Genomic DNA, 18,404 nt, shown 5'->3' on the forward strand with positions numbered 1-18,404 from the left:
ATGTATATGTGTATATATGTGTATATATATATATATATATACACACACGTATGTATATATACACGTGTGTATACGTATGTATATATATGTATGTGTGTGTGTATATGTGTGTATATATATATATATATGTGTGTGTGTGTGTGTGTATATATATGTATGTGTGTATATATATGTATGTGTGTGTATATATGTATGTGTGTGTGTATATATGTGTGTATATATATGTATGTGTGTGTATATGTGTATATGTATAAATACCCGGCACGCCCCTGCGGGCGGTTTATCCCTCAAGCTCGGGTCCTCTACCAGAGGCCTGGGAGCTTGAGGGTCCTGCGCAGTATCTTAGCTGTTCCCAGGACTGCGCTCTTCTGGACAGAGATCTCCGATGTTATTCCCGGGATCTGCTGGAGCCACTCGCCTAGCTTGGGAGTCACCGCACCTAGTGCTCCGATTACCACGGGGACCACCGTTACCTTCACCCTCCACATCCTCTCGAGCTCTTCTCTGAGCCCTTGGTATTTCTCCAGCTTCTCGTGTTCCTTCTTCCTGATATTGCTGTCATTCGGAACCGCTACATCGATCACTACGGCCGTCTTCTTCTGTTTGTCTACCACCACTATGTCCTGTTGGTTAGCCACCACCATTTTGTCCGTCTGTATCTGGAAGTCCCACAGAATCTTAGCTCGGTCATTCTCCACCACCCTTGGGGGCATCTCCCATTTTGACCTCTGGACTTCCAGGGTATACTCGGCACAGATGTTCCTGTACACTACGCCGGCCACTTGGTTATGGCGTTCCATGTATGCCTTGCCTGCTAGCATCTTGCACCCTGCTGTTATGTGCTGGATTGTCTCTGGGGCATCTTTACACAGCCTGCACCTGGGGTCTTGCCTGGTGTGATAGACCCCAGCCTCTATGGATCTTGTACTCTTGTATATATGTATATGTATGTATATATGTGTATATGTATATATGTATATGTATATCACACTGTATGTATTTCATGGTTTATTTTTTTTTCCAAATTTATTTTTTAAATGTTTAAATCTATTGGAGATTGCTTTGTTCTCTATGGTGTGTTTGTTCCCCAGATCAAAGTGGAGAGATAATATTTCACTGAGAGCTTGACTAAGAGAAAACACACAAGCTTGATAGTGCTGTTAGTTAGATTTGCAGATAAGAGATGTTAAAGGATATAATTTGAGGGAAGTCTGGAAGTGAAAATATCATGGCCAAAGATATAGGAATCATATTTTGTCCAACTTTTGTTTTTTATAAACTGGTTATCACATCGGAATTTCCAATTTATGAACGCTGAAATATTAAACCTCTACATTTTGTTCTTTGTTTTCCTCCTGTCTGCCAAGCATGGAGATTGGGCAAAAAAAGTATATCTCCATCCTCACCAGAGGGTGGCGTTGTGTCCGAGGTTTTAAAGCCCCTCCTCTGAATACACCTTCTGGTGTACCCTTCAGTGACTCCTCGGAGAGACAATAATTTTCACGTGTAAATTCGTGTTGCAAAATCCAGTCGAAAATTAGTATAAAGTGATTTGGTATTTCGATGCGGCCATAATATGCAGCGACTGCTGTTTAACGGGCCTTGGAAAGTGAACCTATGTTCTTCCTTCATAAAACAATAATAACAGCTGAGTTGCAACGTTATTTCCACTATCCACGGTTTCTTATTTCAGCCCAGGGAGGCCGTTCTCGTGGGTATTATTGTTACAATCTTTTCGACAGCCTTTGAACGCATCGCGTCTTCCTCGGTTGAAAGCCGCGCCTGCTTCGCTCTCTGTGGGACCGGAGGCTGATCGCGGGGAGAAAGACAGCCTATCAGCAGAAAAAGAACCACCATGTGAACAAAGGGTATATAAGAAGGGACACCAAGGTGCAGAGTTGTCAGGGTGAGAACTTATCTGATTGTCTCACCACCGCTAGGGCAACGTTTTCAGGGCTCGGAAGAGAGCGAATGGACAGAGCCGGGAGAGGATAGGACAGTCCCTCCAACGGTAAGACCCCACCGTCCGCCTGGCCAGCCGCTTTTACATTGTGCCTGTGTCCGTCCGTCAACCATTAGGGGGGAAAGAGGAGAATTTAACCTTGTGAACCTCTGAGGCAAAGCTTGCTTTCTAGAAAAGGGGCACTAGGCTTATTATAAGTGAACGACAAAAGTCATAATTGACTCTTAAGCTATTGTTTAAAAGTTTCTCAAAGCGTGCTGCTACGTGTCCCGTTCACCAGCTACTATAACGGCGAAACAGAAGAAAAGCTGTAAATAATGAATACTTTCCCAGCTTTTCTCACTTCTTTATTTCATGCTTCTTATTCTCGGGTTCCTCTTTTGCTGTGGAAACTCGGTAACACGCCATTTGGAAGTGCACGTTTAAAAGAAGGTGGCCAAAATTAAAGTCCAGAAATAGTGAAATCCTTCATTGAACACATCCTCATTAACCTCAGTGTTACACAGCGAGGTCCGCACACAGAACAAGTGTGGACGCGTGGTTGTGAGCGCTGTTGTTACTCCCTCTGTACAGTTGTAAGTGAACACATGGCGTCAGTGTTAGTAACCCTACAGTAAAGGGTGATTTTACAGCCGAGGAATGCGTGATGGTGTGGCCCAAATGCTTCCTCGCACATCTGTTTGATATTCGGTAGCTGCAGACTCCGGCTGATATGAGAACGAGTCAGCAGTGAAGACATGAGGTCTGCAGGCTTGTGATCGGCTTAACTTCCAGGAACAGAATAAGTCTGGAATTTGGAGTAAAAACATAGCCAGAGATCTGCTTCTGAAGACTCATTCCCCATCTTATGTTTAGGTGGGGAATGGTATTGTAATGGGATACTTCAAGTTGAAGTGGGCGAACCACCTGCTGTTCTGCCCAGTTTATTTTAAAGCTTAGATGAATGACTGAGCTTTTGTCTGAACAGTCCTTGATTGTTCCTACATGGCTTTGTTTATGCGTAGAAGAGGTTTATTGTTGCTCTCTGGTCTAAAATGATGACAAGATGGCCTGTCAAGACAGTGGTCATTTTGTGTGTTTGTGGCTTGGCACTGGTGTGAAGCACTGATAGATTTAAAACACTAAAATCATCATTTTTGGGGTGTATTTGATTTGGCTCAATATAAAAGAGACCCATGATCACAATCACTAATTTCTCTAAGAAAATGTGCACTTGTTGACATTATTGTTTAAAAAAAATCTAGAAAGGGCAAGCAGCGATGTTATTACAGTGAGCACTTCTGTTTACAAAAAGTGGTATAGAAGCCTTTTTTCTGCACACTCATGTCCTCTACCCCTGCGTGTTTGTGCGTGCAGGTGTGCCCACATATTTCTCTCTGCATGTTTGTGTGTACTTTAGTTACGCCCATGACCCACTGTGTTGTGGGACATGGGTCAGGTCTTTTTACAGAACAACAGGGAGTGTCCTCGTCGCTTCATGTTGTGCACTTTTGTGCATAAATGCTTGGTTTAAGGCTATAAGATGAAAGCAAGTCTCCAGGAAAATTTGTTCAAAGCCAGTCAGAGTTTTTCCTGGCGCACAGTAACGCTTCGGGGGAATGACTAAGCGAGTAAGCATGATTGGTCCTCATACAGTAAAGGCACCAAAACAGGAGTTGAGGATCTAAACACATTTCTTTTTGAGTAAATAAACCCCAATTAATAAAGCGAGTTAAAAATTCATCACAATGTTGGTGATTGTTTTCCTTTAGGTTCCTGATAACTTGTCTTTGGAGTTTCACAGAATTTCCTTGACGCAGGAAAAATACTTTTGATTTAACGTCCTCTTGAGTGAGAGACGACTGAGCGTCCATGTCTTCGGTTCGCTTTGTGCTACTTTCTCCCGAGCACAGACTGACTGGGACTAGAGCGCTCTCCTCCTTCCTACTGTAATTGGTGCCATCTGTTGGCTGTGTTAACATAGTCTGAAGAATGCGGTGATCCATTATTCACGACCTCCTTCGTTACTGTGGACATGAGCAGCCCATATCACGCTGGTTCAAGCCAAACTTGTCTGGAGGAGTAGATTAATAGTGCCTTTGAGTGCCACTCTGAAGATCTTTACCTGGGGGTCCTGGAGTGAGATGCTTTGTGGGTTATTGCCCGTTTCCCTAGAATCAGCCTGTTTTATTTCTTACCTCCTATTGTTTTTACACGCTTTTATTGTCTTCCTTCACTTTGACCTCTTTTTAAGTTTCTCCTAGTTTCATCCTTAAACACCAAGCCTGCCTGATGGTACCTTTGTACTTCCAGCTGAACAGTCTGTATATTAAAATACAAACCAAACTTTAAAACAACAAACTTGATTTTGTATACGACCTTTTCCAAAGTTGGTTGTGACTGACAGCAGAAAATCTTTCTTTTTCAAGATTTTCTGTAAACCAACCATAAGTAAAAGCTCATTTGAAACAAAATTATTGATGCTTTGTGTACAGTCCTTGCCACTTATTCTTCTTCTGCCCTCTTTCTCATCGATCGTCTTTCAGGTAGCAGACACGTATACCATGCCGACTAGTGATGGCCCCAGCAGGTTCCCGGTCTTTGTGCCTCCACCTCAGGGCAGCCAGAGGTGCCCGGGTTATGTCCCCGGACGAGTGGCTCCAGTCCGCTCGATGCCACATGCCAAAACGCCTCCGCCTCCACCGATAAAACCTCATGGCCCGCCGCTGGGGCGACAAACAAGGGTCACCTTGTCAGAAGAGAACCAGCGTAGGGAGGATGCGCAGAGGCTCCAGCAAAAGCTAAGAAAGAAGACTCTGATCTGCTGTGGAGTGTCGCTGGGGGCTTTCTTCCTCACTCTTATCCTTGTCCTTAGCCTCAGTAGTGGTCCTGAGTTAGATGGTGATTATTTATTATGAATTTCCAGGCTTCTTAACCATTTCTGTATGACTTTTAAACATCTTTGTGTACATCTTTCTGTTCATATTTACAGAGAATTGCCCAGATCACAACCCATCTCTCAGTAACTGGAATCCAGGTCACCAACCCCAGCGGGCTGTCATTGTCAGGAGAGGAGATTTGTTTAGACTGGATGCTTCTGCTACCTTACGCTCACTTACCATCCAATCAGGAGGTAGGCACATCACAAGGTGTCTGACTTTTGTAAAGTAGCTTTTAGAGATGTAACACAGATTGAGTCACAGTAACCCAGTTGTTATTATTAAAGCTCAGTTTATGAACTTTTGGATGGAACATACAGCAAGAATGAACTAAACGTGTTTTCTTTGACTTCTCACAGGTCGGGTAGTTTTTGCAGACAGCCATGACGGCTCCAAAAACATAACATTGAGAACACATCACATCCTCATAGAAGAAGGTGGCGCCCTTCACATCGGTTCGCCGAAATGTCGCTACCGTTCCCATGCTATCATTGCCCTCATGGGCCGCTCCGACAGCGAGGCTGTCTCCGAGGTCCCCGCATTTGGCCGCAAGTTCATTGGCGTGAAAGCCGGTGGAACTCTGGAGGTACACGGGACTGAGAGAGTTTCCTGGTCTCTGTTAACCAGAAGCATCCCGGCGTCTGGGGTGGCCACGGGGGGTTATGCCTTCCAGCGAAACTTCAGCCGAGGCATCCACCTGCGCGTGGTGGACCCGGACACGGCCGCTCTGCTGTTCTCAGAACGCTACGACACGTACGATTCCCGCAACGACAGCCAGCGGCTCGCCCAGCTGCTTCGCTCCCTTCCGGTGGGCCGAATTGTCACTCTCGCCGTGGGAGACTCTGCCGAGAGAAATCTTGGGCCAGAAACCAGGGAGGTCATCAAAGAGAAACTCGGCAGCAGATTTGTTCTGGATCTCCAGTACAGGTAAACGCTGCCGGCAAAGCTGTGAATCATCTGTGTTTGTGGTCACCAGTTAAACTAAACCCAGTCACCTTTGACGCATCAATACTTTCCTCAAGCTTTTTGTCTCACATCCAGCATCCCTGGAAAAATGCCTTTTTTTTCTTTTTTTTTACTTGGCTTTCTGTTCATTTAGGATGTTCCTTTGAATCAGTCGTAGTTCCTGTTTCCTTTGTGTCACTGCTTCACCAGAAAAAGGAAACATGTACAGGATAACAGGGTCATGCACAGTGTTTTCCAGGATTTGTACAAAAATGTGGCAACTAAGGAGATTTTATTTTTTTTTGCCCTTCAGAAGAACCAGGTCCAGTCGTGGTCACATGAGGTGATGCCTTATAAAGCTAACAAAAAGACAGGATTAGACTGAGTTCGTGGCTGCCCATAACCTTAATGCCACCACACTGGAGCATGTGGCTCAGGACTTGACTTTTGAAGCGGTTTCCCTCAAATCTAGAGTGGCGCGGCAGGATCAGACTATAGAGCGCATGAAGTGGTTGTTGGAAGTTAGGTTTGTGCGTTAAGACTGTTTCTTCTAATCCTCTTACTGTTGGTTTTTATAGCTTCAGACTACAGTTTATCATGTACTGAAATCACACAAGTCACAAAGTGTTTTTTGCTTTGTTTGTTTATTTTGCTGTGGCTGTGAGAGATGGGTTACAGGATTAAGCATTATAATGAATGCCTTCTCGTGGAGATGGAGGAGGGAGTGGTGTTGCAGATTTTCTCAGCAGTTTATTGTCATTTGCGTCAGTGCTTTACCAGCGTGCATATCTTGTGACCTCCAGCTTATATTTGATTTAATTTCCACAGGTTTATTTCGGTGGGTCCGCCCATCCTTCCTTACAGCGATGCACAAATCTGTTAGCCGCTGCTTCTTGCATGTGACCCCTCTGTCTTTTAACCACAGTGTCTCAGGACAGTACTCAAACACGAGAAACACGCATTCATAGTGGTCTATAGTGAGTTCACCTCTGGCCCCCACACATTAGCAGTTCCAGTTAAACAATGATGTTGTCAAAGGTTGATTACCAAATCAAGGGTATGACGAAAATAATAATAAAAAAAGGATCCTTTTTTTTTTTCCCCCTCCCTTTGTTGCGTCTTTAACCATCTGACTCAGCTCTGATTTACTGAGCAAACATGCACACAGGCAGCAGCAGGTCAGTTTGCAGAAAGTCACACGCTGTGGCTCTAATGAAAGACAAGAGTGGATGCCCCAGATGGATCCTGTTTGTGTATCACTGAGATGTGCTGTTCCATGTCACAGTGACTCGCATCTACAAAAAGACACCTTTGTAGAAGACTGTGATTATGCCAGCAAGATGAATTATTTTAAACAGATAGAGGGTCTTTGGTGAATTGGAGTACAAACTGCTGTTTATATTAAGATATGTTGGGTTTTTTTCCCCCAGGTAAACACTGGCATTATTAACGCACTTGAATCATCTTTTATCATGTCATCTTCAGATATGACATGAGTGGCAGGATTGGCTGTAGATTCCCTTTACTTCCAGATAAAATGGAGCTGAAGAGGTTAAGTATAGAGTTGACTCTGGGTTTGTTTACCGCGTGCAATGAGCCAAGCAACTGCTCGGTGGAAACAAGATCACTTTGATTGAGTCTGGATGGACAACTGCCGACCCAGATACAGTTCCACGGGTTGCATGAATGGTAAATTGTGTTTGAAAGGCGTATTGGTCAGCCTGATAAAATCTTGAAAGTTTATAAGTAGACTAGAGCAGCTGCCATGAAATGTTTTTGGTATTCATGAGGGGGGAAAAAAGAGAAAAGCAGGAAGCCATTCTTGAGAAGCTAAGGGCATGATATTCGCAATATCCAAGACTGTATGTCTCATACTGTGCTGTCTTATTTTAGATCGCACACCCTCAAAAGCCCAGCCAGTGTTATACGCCATCCACACCCTCGAGCTGCTTTGCTCAAATGATTCCAGCCTCTCCTTATTGAATCATTGTAATCTCATTTAAAATAAGCTTTCTTGGCATCTTGGATAGGGAGGACCTGGAACAAAAGTTAAAACAAATATAGCTTTAACACATCCACCCATCCCTTCCTAAATTTTCCCTTAATTATTTCAATAATCCCCTGACTTGTGTGATATCCGCTGGTTTTCTACTTTTTCGCTTAAATGTATTTTGACATTCTCTGATATTCACTTTCTTGCTTTTGACCCACTCTCCTGCTTCATGCTTATCTCAGACATTTGCTTTTGTCAATGAGCACAGTGTCTGCAATTTGCATTGTCTGTGGAAATAGCTACAGCTACATTTATCACTCAATACACGTGGTTTTATGTCAGTCTGTAAGAATGTGGTTAAAGTACAGGGTCTAAAACACCATCACTGACTAAGCAAATATGCACAGGTAACATTATTAGAAGTAGTTATGTGATAATGAACCAGTAATGGGTGTCGATTATTAGTTGCAGCTAGGCTTTAAGCTCTTTTTTTTTTTTTTTTTTTTTTTAAATTTATTTATTTATTTTTTAAATTATGATTTCTTCGAAAATAATGTGAAACTCATGACTTCCTCTTCTTTTCCATTTTCTCTGCGACCTTCCTTTTAACTCCTTCGGTCTTTCCAGGCAGGCGTGGGCTTTGGTTTCTGTGATAGGCGGTGGAAATGCATCATGCTCGGAGGATGTTAGGGAACACGAAAACCATGACACAGGAGGAAGAGCTCTGGCAAGACGGAACTTCACCACTGTTAATGGAGTGGGTTTCTCGGTCACTGCCTATAGCGAGTGGAAGACTGGTAAGAAATAACGAAATCCAAAACGAATCTCAACTATTTATTCCTAATTAATTCTTGCTTTCTCGTGAACTTTTGAGAAGCTTAAGTCTGAATTAGTGCTCAGTGGAAATGAATTTTTTCAGAACACAGTTTTATAGAGATGCGTGCATGGCAATTCATTTTATTATTATTTTCTCTGACCTTTGCTTTCTACCATGACCTTTTTAAATTCTTAAGTAAAGTGCAACGTGCCATACTCTGAAAACCATGCCCAGTGGGAAAATAAGGCAGAAACATCAAAGAAATACCTGCTAAAGAACACATTTACCCTGCTGTGACCAGGCTAATGTTGGCTAACTAGCAATTAGAACATGAGCTCTAGTTAGCTGGGGTATTTGTACTTGTTGCCATAATGAGCTGTGAGGTCACTGCAGTCTGGTCCTTGGTTATTTATTTATTTCAAAATAAGATGGTAATGAATCAATGTGTGACACTCTAAATGGCTTTTATTTTAAAAAGACTTTTTGGGAATGCCACAAACTCACGGCCCGCCCTTAACAGGGAGCCGTCACTTTTTTACTCCCTTCAATAGTTATCTTTATAGATTACATTTTTTTCTTCTAGTGGAAAGCCTTTATGTCAACAATCTTGTGCTAGAAGTCAAATCAATGTTTTCTTTAATTACAGAAGACTACAAAGCGTTAGCCTTCCTCCCTCTGTCGTGCTGTGCTGGACCTTTTGTTTCATTTAAAATCCAATATTCTTCTGTACCCCTCAGGTGTCCCTACTGCAGGCTTCCAGGTGGATGCTGTGGACCAGGTGGTGCTAAACCTGCAGGATGAAGTGCAACAGACATGGCTACCAGGGGATCGCCTTGTAGTTGCTAGCACGGACTACTCAATGCACCAGGCTGAAGAGTTTACCCTGCTGCCCTGCCCTCACTGTAACAGCCGACAGGTCAAGATACAAGGTGAGAGAGAGAGAGAGAGAGAGAGACGGCCATTGGTTTCTTCAGCTGTGTCAGTATTTGCCCTGAGGGGTTATTTCTTGGTGTTTGGGAGCTACTGTCACAAACAGTACAAATAGGAACTGATGTAGAGAAACATTTCATTTTTACAAAACCTGTGTGAAGACTAGTAAAAAATCACTTATGCTCCTTTGTAGTTAATAAATGTGATTAGTAGACGTAGGGCCATTAATCCTTCGGTCCGGCGGGATCTCATTTCCTTTTCAGCTGTTATGGTGACGTAAGATTATTGGAAAATGCTAAGGAGAGACTGTCAGCTTATTTCTTTTAAAAGCAGGGCCATCTTATTATAACCACGGGGCGGTTTATGGATTTGGATGCATCACCCCTTCTTCACCTCCTCCTGTTTTCTATTATTACGTTAATAAACTACACTGACAGTTTCGCAGTTTGTCCATCTTTTTATCAGACATGTTTCCTGATCTCATTCCTCTGTTGTCAACTCCCTTCCTGGAGAGAAGGGTGTGTTATTATGTGTGTGTGTGTGTGTGTGTGGGCTGAATTTAGTGTTTCTGTTACCAGGAAAGGCTGAACGGTTGAAGGCCTGAGCTGCCACATACCATCTGTGGCAGAGAGTATTTTGTGTGTTGATGAATGATGTTTCATACGTGTTTGATTACTTTTGCTTTTACATGTGTGTTGGTTTGGTGGGTACTCTTTGGGGTGTGGTTAGTTAATGTTTGAGCGGGAGCTGCCATACGCGCTAAATGTGGTTTACAGTTGAAAGGGTGCTAGGTGATGCATCATCTAAACACAAGCAAGCCGTTATTGTAGTGTTTTAGTATGACTTGTCCCGCCTCAGAAACCAAATCGTGTTGCTGTGATGTTTAATTAAATGTTTCTGTCGCCATACTTCTAATTTGCTTTCACACAAAGTAACAACTTGCACCCGTTTCATGGTTTCTGTACATATTTTTCTTTAAGAGTTTTAAGAATTTCTCCTTGTTGTAGTATTTTGACCTCTAGTTTTATCTGTCTGTGCTGCTCAGGGAAGCCTCAGTATAACCATACCGGAGAGATCATAGATGGCATCGACATGCGTGCCGAAGTGGGTCTCCTATCCAGAAACATTCTCATTTATGGAGAAATGGAAAACTCCTGCTACGGAGACAACATGTGTCAGTTCTACAACCATGACACCTTTGGAGGCCACATCAAGGTATGCATGTGTACCATGTTTAGATATCTTTAAGAGGACCAAAAATTGGAATGATACTATATTTGTGGGGACCAACAGTGAGGATAAAATGCCTGTTGACATGAGTTTGAAGGCATTTTTGAGACTCAAAATGTGGTTTTAGTGTCAGGGTTACAATTAGGTTTTGATTATGGTTAGGATTAGGCATTCATTTTTGATGGTTAGGGTAAGCGGCTAGAAAAAGCTTTATGTCAATTAGATGTCCCCACAGAGATATGAAAACAAGACTGTGTGTAAATTTATTGCACATTTACTTTGTGCCGATCTTTCTGCATGAGGTGGCATGACTGTTCTTTCCTGTTAAAGGTTGCTATTCAGAGTCTGTTTGACAGTTTCCTCACTGTGAACGGTGCATACATTCTACATTTGTGTACTGGCCTATGTGAGAGGTGTTGTTTACCATCACAGTTTCTGTTTGAATCTATATGAAAGACTCTTCTTCAGAAGGCTCAGCACAAACTGCAAACGCAGCAGGCACATGAGGATTAAACATGTAGATTTATCTCTGCTGTCTAGCATGGGTCCCAGTGTAGTCGGTGAGCTCACTGTAATTTTGTATGATTTCATTCAAATTGGTGGCAAATGGACGTAAACATTCCTCAGAGTCTATGTAATTTGCCCCCCATGTGCTAAACAAAAGACTTTGTTTCCATGTTAACAGCTTTCTAACTGTAACCTCAAAGTACACCAGACGGACACATGAAGCTGAAAAGTCAGCGTTTTCTTTGTAATTAGGCCTTCCATGCCGGCAAAAAGCCATCTGTCATGTCTGCCAAATCGAGTTTAGCACAGTTCAGCACCATGCGTTTCATGTTTCAATTTATCTGTCCAGTGAGTTGCCCTTTCTCTTATTTTAAGTCAGGTTGACTCTGTGGAGTGGAATCTACTGTTGAAACAATTAGTTCGTGTGTGTGTGTTTATGTAAGCGAGGGTGAGGGTCAGTGTTTACTGTGCGTACTTGAGTTTCAGTGAGCTGAAAGGGTTGGCCAATACCTTCTTAACAGAAACCAGATCCTGCTGATTTTGCCATACCCACAAAAAAGACCTCCTAGACAGCACTGAACATTTGTTTGTATCGTTTTATTTGTATGCATTCATGTGTGACTATGTGCTGTGCGCATCTCTGTGCGTGCGTAACTTTTAATTTATGCTTCTGTAATTCACGGCTTACTCACCAGCATCAGGGGTTTTGAAACGGCTCGACTCACAGAGCGCGGTGCCAGATGGGCTAAAGTTTATATCCCAGTGTGGTCACTGGCGAACGCAGACAGTTGTAATGGTTTAATTTATTACTTTAGTCAGCCAGCATTTGTTACGCGGACCACAAGTCCGGCGTCATTTGCTTTTGTCGTGGGTGGGAGCTCATTGTACTCTCTCCTCAACACCTACAGATTCTCAGTAACTTCTCATCAGTGCATCTGTCCTACGTGGAGTTAAAGAACATGGGTCAGCAGGCTAGAACAAGCCGCTACCCCCTCCACTTCCACATGTGTGGGGATGTCGACCAGAAGGGAGGCTACGCAGAGGCCACCTTTGTGGACGGACTCTCCATACACCACTCCTTCTCCCGCTGTCTCACCATCCACGCCACCAACGGCCTGCTGGTTAGTAAAGCCTTTTAAAATGTGTTGAATATGTCACTGTATGTGAGAATGTAGAAAACCATACATGAGTCATAGTGTTAATAATGAGCAGCATATTGTGGGAAACTGGTGGTTTGTCACAAAGCTCATCAACTGTATCCTCCAACGCCTGATTACTGTAAAGGCTTGCATCCACTTTTCTTTTTCCCCATCTCCTTTATATTCACTCTCAACCTTTCCTGTTCCATCTCTTTCACACTTATAGAATATCTTAGTCTCTTTAGAAAGATGTAGAAGTTTTTAATATACAGTGGTGTGTTTGGCCTTTTCCTAATTTCCTGTTTTTGTATGTTTGACACAATTAAATGTTCCAGATCATCAAACACATTTAAATATTAGATTACGAAATGAAACACAAATTGTAGTTTCTAAATTAAGATGTTTTATTAAGGGGAAAAAAATTCCAAACCTACATGCCTCCGTGTGAAAAAGCGATTGAACCTAAGCCTAATAACTGGCTGGGCCACCCTTAGAAGCAACAACTGCAATCAAGCGTTTCCAATAACTGGTATTGAGTCTTTTAGAGCACTGTGGGGGGTGTTTGGCCCACTTATCTTTTCAGAATTGTTGTAATTCAGCTACGTTTAAGGTTTTTCGAACATTAACTTGCTTTTTACACTTGTACTACAGCATCTTAGTCTGATTCAGGTCACTCCAAAGTCTCCTTTTTTTTCTTAAGCCATTCAGAGGTGGAGTTGCTGGTGTGTTTTGGATCATTGTCCTGCTGCAGAACCCAAGTGTGCTCCAGCTTGAGGTCACGAACAGATTCTTTGATGAAAACAGATGTTTTGGTAGACAGCAGAATTCATGGTTAGATTTACCACAGCAAGTCTTCCAGGCCCCGAGGCAGCAAAACATTCCCAGACCAGCACACTACCACCACCATATTTTACTGTTAGTATGAGGTGTTATGTGAAATGCTGTTTTAGTTTTATGCCAGATGTAACGGGACTCAGACCTTCAAAAAGTTCAGCTTTTGTCTCGTCAGTCCACAGAATATTTTCCCAAAAGTCTTTGGGATAATCAAATGTTTTTTGGTAAATGTGAGATGAGCCTTCATGTTCTTTTTGGTCAGTTTTTGTCTTGAACTCTCCCATGGCTGCCATCGTTGCCCAGTCTCTTTCTCATTGATGAATCATAAACTCTGACTTTAAGCGAGACATGTAGAAGCTTGATGTTGTTCTGGGTTCTTTCGTGATCTTCTGGATGAGTTGTCGATGCTTCATCACTGTTCACAAAGTTTTTTCCATTTGTGTATAATAGTTCCCATCATGTTTCACTGGAGTCCCAAAGCCTTAGATATTGCATCGTAACCCTTTCCAGACTGACAGATGTCAGTGACTTTGTTTCCTAGGTGTTTCTTTAGATTGTGGCATGTTGTGTTGCTTTTTTTTTTTTTTTTTTTTTTTGCCTGTCCCATTTGGTTCTTTAGCCGTCAGAATTGTTGTCTGAAGACCAACAAGGATACCCAATGGATTTACTTTGCCAAATGGATCATCACAGCCTTGCTGTATTGGTCCATTTGATCAACCTTTGTTGTTATTATTTATTAGGGGTGCAACGATACACAAAATTCACGGTTCGGTTCGATTCTTTGGTGTCACGGTTCGATATTTTTTCGATACAAAAAAAATGTTCATGCCTTTTTAATTTGTCATTTATTAAAATTATAAATATATATTTTAACTCAAAAGTACAGTTTTTAAATTTAATGTTGCTGAAACAAAAGTAATTAAAAAAATATATATATATCTCAGGGCTCTCAAAATTTCAAAATCCCTGGTAGCCCTTCGGGCAGGGACTCTTCAGTTTTTGGTAGCCCAAAATAAATGTAAGTAGTCCGAATAAAAAAAGAGAGCAATTTTTTGATTGATGTTTTGTTTCCTGTTTTGTTTCCTTTACAATATTATACTTTAATGTATAATATTGTATAAAAATTACAATCATCAACTCAAATACTTGGTTCTAATTGAACAGAAATTTCTATGAACTTGTAAGAACTGTGTAGAACATGAATCAGTCTGTGTCAGATCCTGAATTTAAAATTTCCACTGAAGTCACGGGTAAGAGACAAGTGGAACCAAGATCTAGGCCATTTGCTCTTTGAAGTTTGCAAAGACTGCTAAATTTTGCCAGTGGTAGTTCACTCTTTGCAACATAGTACGCTGTTATAAACAGATTTTTCAGGTTTATTTTTAGTATGTTATTTGCAATTGGTGTTTGTTCTGGGAAAGATATTGCAGACTGAGCAATAATGCATTTCTTGCATTTCTCATGGCTTCTAATGGGGGCCTTTTTTTAAAATGACTGGTCCCAGTAACAAAGGCGCTTGTCGACTCAGAAATCGAGAGAAAACCAACAACACACCCGGCAGAACATTATGTTATTTACACTGGTGCACATAAGTGGTCCGCAGGTGCGCATTCGCTGTCAAAATAAAAGACGCGCACCAGATAAGAAGTTGCAACGCGCGTTTGCGTCCATATAAAAAGCACTGTTTTTGTCCGCTAGAGTGGGATTTTCACGGCACATTCCGCACCACATCTCTGTGCGTTCATCATTTGTTTGAAGCCAGATCACCTCCTGCAACCACTTTTCCGAGAACACGCGCTTCTTTTGTGGTTCGGACTCCTTCTGACATTTCTTTGGAGGTGGAGGAACACCAAAGTAATTGCTTATTAAAGGAGCTTGCTTCTTCGACATCTTTAAGCGTTCTAAACAAATGTCTGTCCTCCTCCAGAAAATCTTATGTATGCAAACACGTGTTGCAACTTCATATCTTGTGCGCGTTTTTTTTTTCTTTTTTCTTTTTTTTTTCTTTGACAGCGAATGCGCACCTGCGGACCACTTATGTGCAGCCCTGGTTATTTAGCTCGTCATATTGCAGCCACAGAGATTCTTTTGTCCATGAAACCATAAAGCTGCACTTTCTTTTTGCCTTATAGTCTGATTTGTCATAACTTTTCCGTTTTGTGGTAAGCTTTTCTTTGGCTGTCACTTCTTCACCCTGACCTGTCTTATTTGGCTCAGCAGAACTAAAATATATATCCTGCTGCTTTTACACACACACACATAACCGTCAGCGATTCTCTGCGCGATCAACCTCTCATATGTTTAAGCTTGCTGCAGGAAATTTCACTTGTCATGTTTGCATAGTAAGCTAACGATTGATAAGACGATGTCAGAGGAATTGGTGCGCAAATTATCATCACTCAGTGATGTCGCTCTCTATACATAGTTCACACGATTGCAAAGTGAAAGCAAAAAACAAGCGCAAATTCAAGCGCGATTTCAATATGTCACATATTGACGGTGGCTCACCGATGCCAATGACATAATTACCCAGCTACATTTCCGAAAGAATGCAAAAGCATTGACATATATTTTTACTTCCTACAATAGCCCGACGGGCAGGGCAGAGATAGATTTTGGTAGCCCGACTGGAAAAATCGCTAGCCCCGGGACGTCGGGCTAGCGATTTTGCGAGCCCTGTATCTGATTGAGGAATCACTCATCTTTGGAAAAGAGAGTTTATTACAGAGAAATGGCCCTTTCCAAAATAAAAGCTATACTATACGCTTCTTCTGGGCTATATTTTCAGCAGCATATTGTAGCGGGTCAGGGCTGTTCGGGGTTCTGTTTGTACAGTTATGTTTTGTTTATGTTGCCATAGTGACGGGTGACGCCCTCTCGCTGCGACGGTGTGTCCTTCCGGGGTCAGAGGGCGCCTTGTGTGTTGTTGTTGTTGTTGTTGTTGCTGTGCGGTTGCCGCCCTGGGGCCCGTTCTTCGTACCTCGCTAAGTAGGTTAGCCGGATTAGATTGTTGACGATTTCGCGTGATCCTGGATCAGTCGGTTCCCCGAAGCTCATCCGGGACTTGCTGTCATAGCAACAGAGCCGTAAGCGTAAACCTGCTCGGGAGCAGGTTTACTTTATGTAAACAGGATTAGATCGCGGCCACGCAGGTATGTCCGCTTCATTTATACGAAAGCAACAGCGATAAATAAATAACATCAATGTAACTGAAGATAATGCAGCACTTGATCCTTTTATTGATGTCACACAGATACATACAGGTCATTTCCTAAAAAAGGGAAATGTACTATTAACATCCTATTACATGTATGTGATTATTACAGATGTAAGTCATATTTCAGAGTAGTAATTGTAAATTACTTCGTGTAATCAAGATGAGAGACCACGGCTATAAAAGCGAAGGTGGATTTGGGAAGTCTGTCGCAGCCATGTCCTGTCCGTTTACGCGACCAACCCATTGCGGAAGGTGCAAGATTGATAAGGAGAGTCCTCAGAATTCAGCGTATATTGCGGGACAGACAGGATCCTTTAGCTCAGCGCGACAGTGTGCTCATAGAGAGATATCGATATTCCCGTGAGGGTATTATTCACTTAACCAACTTGTTGACGAGGGGGTGCAGGACCACCACCTGTCTTTTTTTGCTCTGCCCTTTTCTTGGTTGCTGTTATAAACAAACAAACAGATTATTTCAGGGTCTCTTTCCAAGAGACGAAAAGCAATATAAGTGATAAATATTACCATTCTATAGAATATTCTTATATTTCACTTTTACTTGTTCCCATGTTCTAGTGGGTCCTGTTGTGGCTCTAATGTGAAAGAGGATATAATATAACAATATAATATAATGTAATATAATATTGGATAATATAGTGTGATATGATAAATCTACCCTACCGCCTACTGGTGTTGGCCAGAGGGGCCGATGGCACGATATGGCAGCCTGGCTTCTGTCAGTCTGTCCCAGGGCAGCTGTGGCTACAACCGTAGCTGCCTCCACCAGTGTGTGAATGTGAGAGTGAATGAATAGTGGCATTGTAAAGCGCTTTGGGTGCCTTGAAAAGCGCTATATAAATCCAATATATTATTATTATTATTAAATTACTTACGAGTTTAATTTGTCAGCAACTTTCTGCCAGCCCTCTCTCCTTGCTTTTGCAGCCTTTGCAGTGTTCCCTTGCGTTCTGATTAAACTCTGAAACTCCTGAAATCCCTCACTCAAGAGTTCTTGCTCTGCTGCCGAAAAATACCGAGCCGAGCGCGCTCCTTCGACATTTTCGCCGACCAATCAGAGGGTTGCCGATCAATGTTTCTACTATCGATGCGTAGCCCCTTTTACGACACCCAGTGATGTCACATTACTGCGTCCAGCTGTAGTAATCGTCAACAGCAGGTGTGTTCGGGGAACCGGATTAGCGAGCTCACGGTTAGCGCGATGATTTGATCTTGGATGTGTCATTTGATCTTGGATGTAGTAAGCGACGTACGAAGAACGGGCCCCTGAGCAGTTAGCTAGCGGCAGTGTTCTTCTGCAGATGTCAATAAACGGCTGTGCTCCCTGGCTAGCTCACGGGAAGCAAGACCAAACGACACCTCCGTCTCCTCGTTGTCTGAGCTCGCCACATTGGTGTCAGAAGTGGGATGATGGTGGCACCCCATGTTCTGACCCGAGTGACTTTTCCCCCGCCGGTCGTGACTGGCCGGTGCGCCAAAAGAAGGCACCTGGACATTTGCAAAGTGAAAGCAAAAAACAAGCGCAAATTCAAACGCGATTTCAATATGTCACATATTGACAGTGGCTCACCGATGCCAATGACATAATTACCCAGCTACATTTCCGAAAGAATGCAAAAGCATTGACATATATTTTTACTTCCTACAATAGCCCGACGGGCAGGGCAGAGATAGATTTTGGTAGTACGACTGGAAAAATCGCTAGCCCCGGGACGTCGGGCTAGCGATTTTGCAAGCCCTGTGTTACAGGCATGGCCCTTTAAGGATGAAGCCTGATGGGAAATGTATTCGGGATGTGTGTAGCGGGACTGCCTGGTGTGTGTGTGAAGAGAGAGAGCGCAGAAGGGGAAAAAGTAACGGTTAGCTACAGAAGAGACGAAAAGAAAATAAATA

The 18,404-nt window shown here is 42.6% G+C and overlaps 1 protein-coding gene across 1 annotated transcript in view; it reads left to right on the forward strand.

Annotated features, from left to right (window-relative positions):
* The first annotated feature begins 1,807 nt into the window (after positions 1–1,807).
* Positions 1,808–18,404, forward strand: part of cemip2 (cell migration inducing hyaluronidase 2) — a 35,057-nt gene continuing 18,460 nt past the window's right edge. The window contains exons 1-8 of the mRNA XM_085367210.1: positions 1,808–2,011; positions 4,489–4,843; positions 4,935–5,075; positions 5,241–5,808; positions 8,447–8,616; positions 9,374–9,565; positions 10,612–10,781; positions 12,212–12,424. Coding sequence (XP_085223336.1) covers positions 4,507–4,843; positions 4,935–5,075; positions 5,241–5,808; positions 8,447–8,616; positions 9,374–9,565; positions 10,612–10,781; positions 12,212–12,424 — 1,791 coding nt within the window. The 5' untranslated portion in view covers positions 1,808–2,011; positions 4,489–4,506. The remainder of the gene's footprint in view (positions 2,012–4,488; positions 4,844–4,934; positions 5,076–5,240; positions 5,809–8,446; positions 8,617–9,373; positions 9,566–10,611; positions 10,782–12,211; positions 12,425–18,404) is intronic.

The sequence above is a fragment of the Diplotaxodon limnothrissa genome, linkage group LG12 (genome assembly GCF_057381915.1).
Source record: "Diplotaxodon limnothrissa isolate DT_005_m linkage group LG12, D_limnothrissa_male_GT1.1, whole genome shotgun sequence".
Classification (NCBI taxonomy): Eukaryota; Metazoa; Chordata; class Actinopteri; order Cichliformes; family Cichlidae; genus Diplotaxodon; species Diplotaxodon limnothrissa.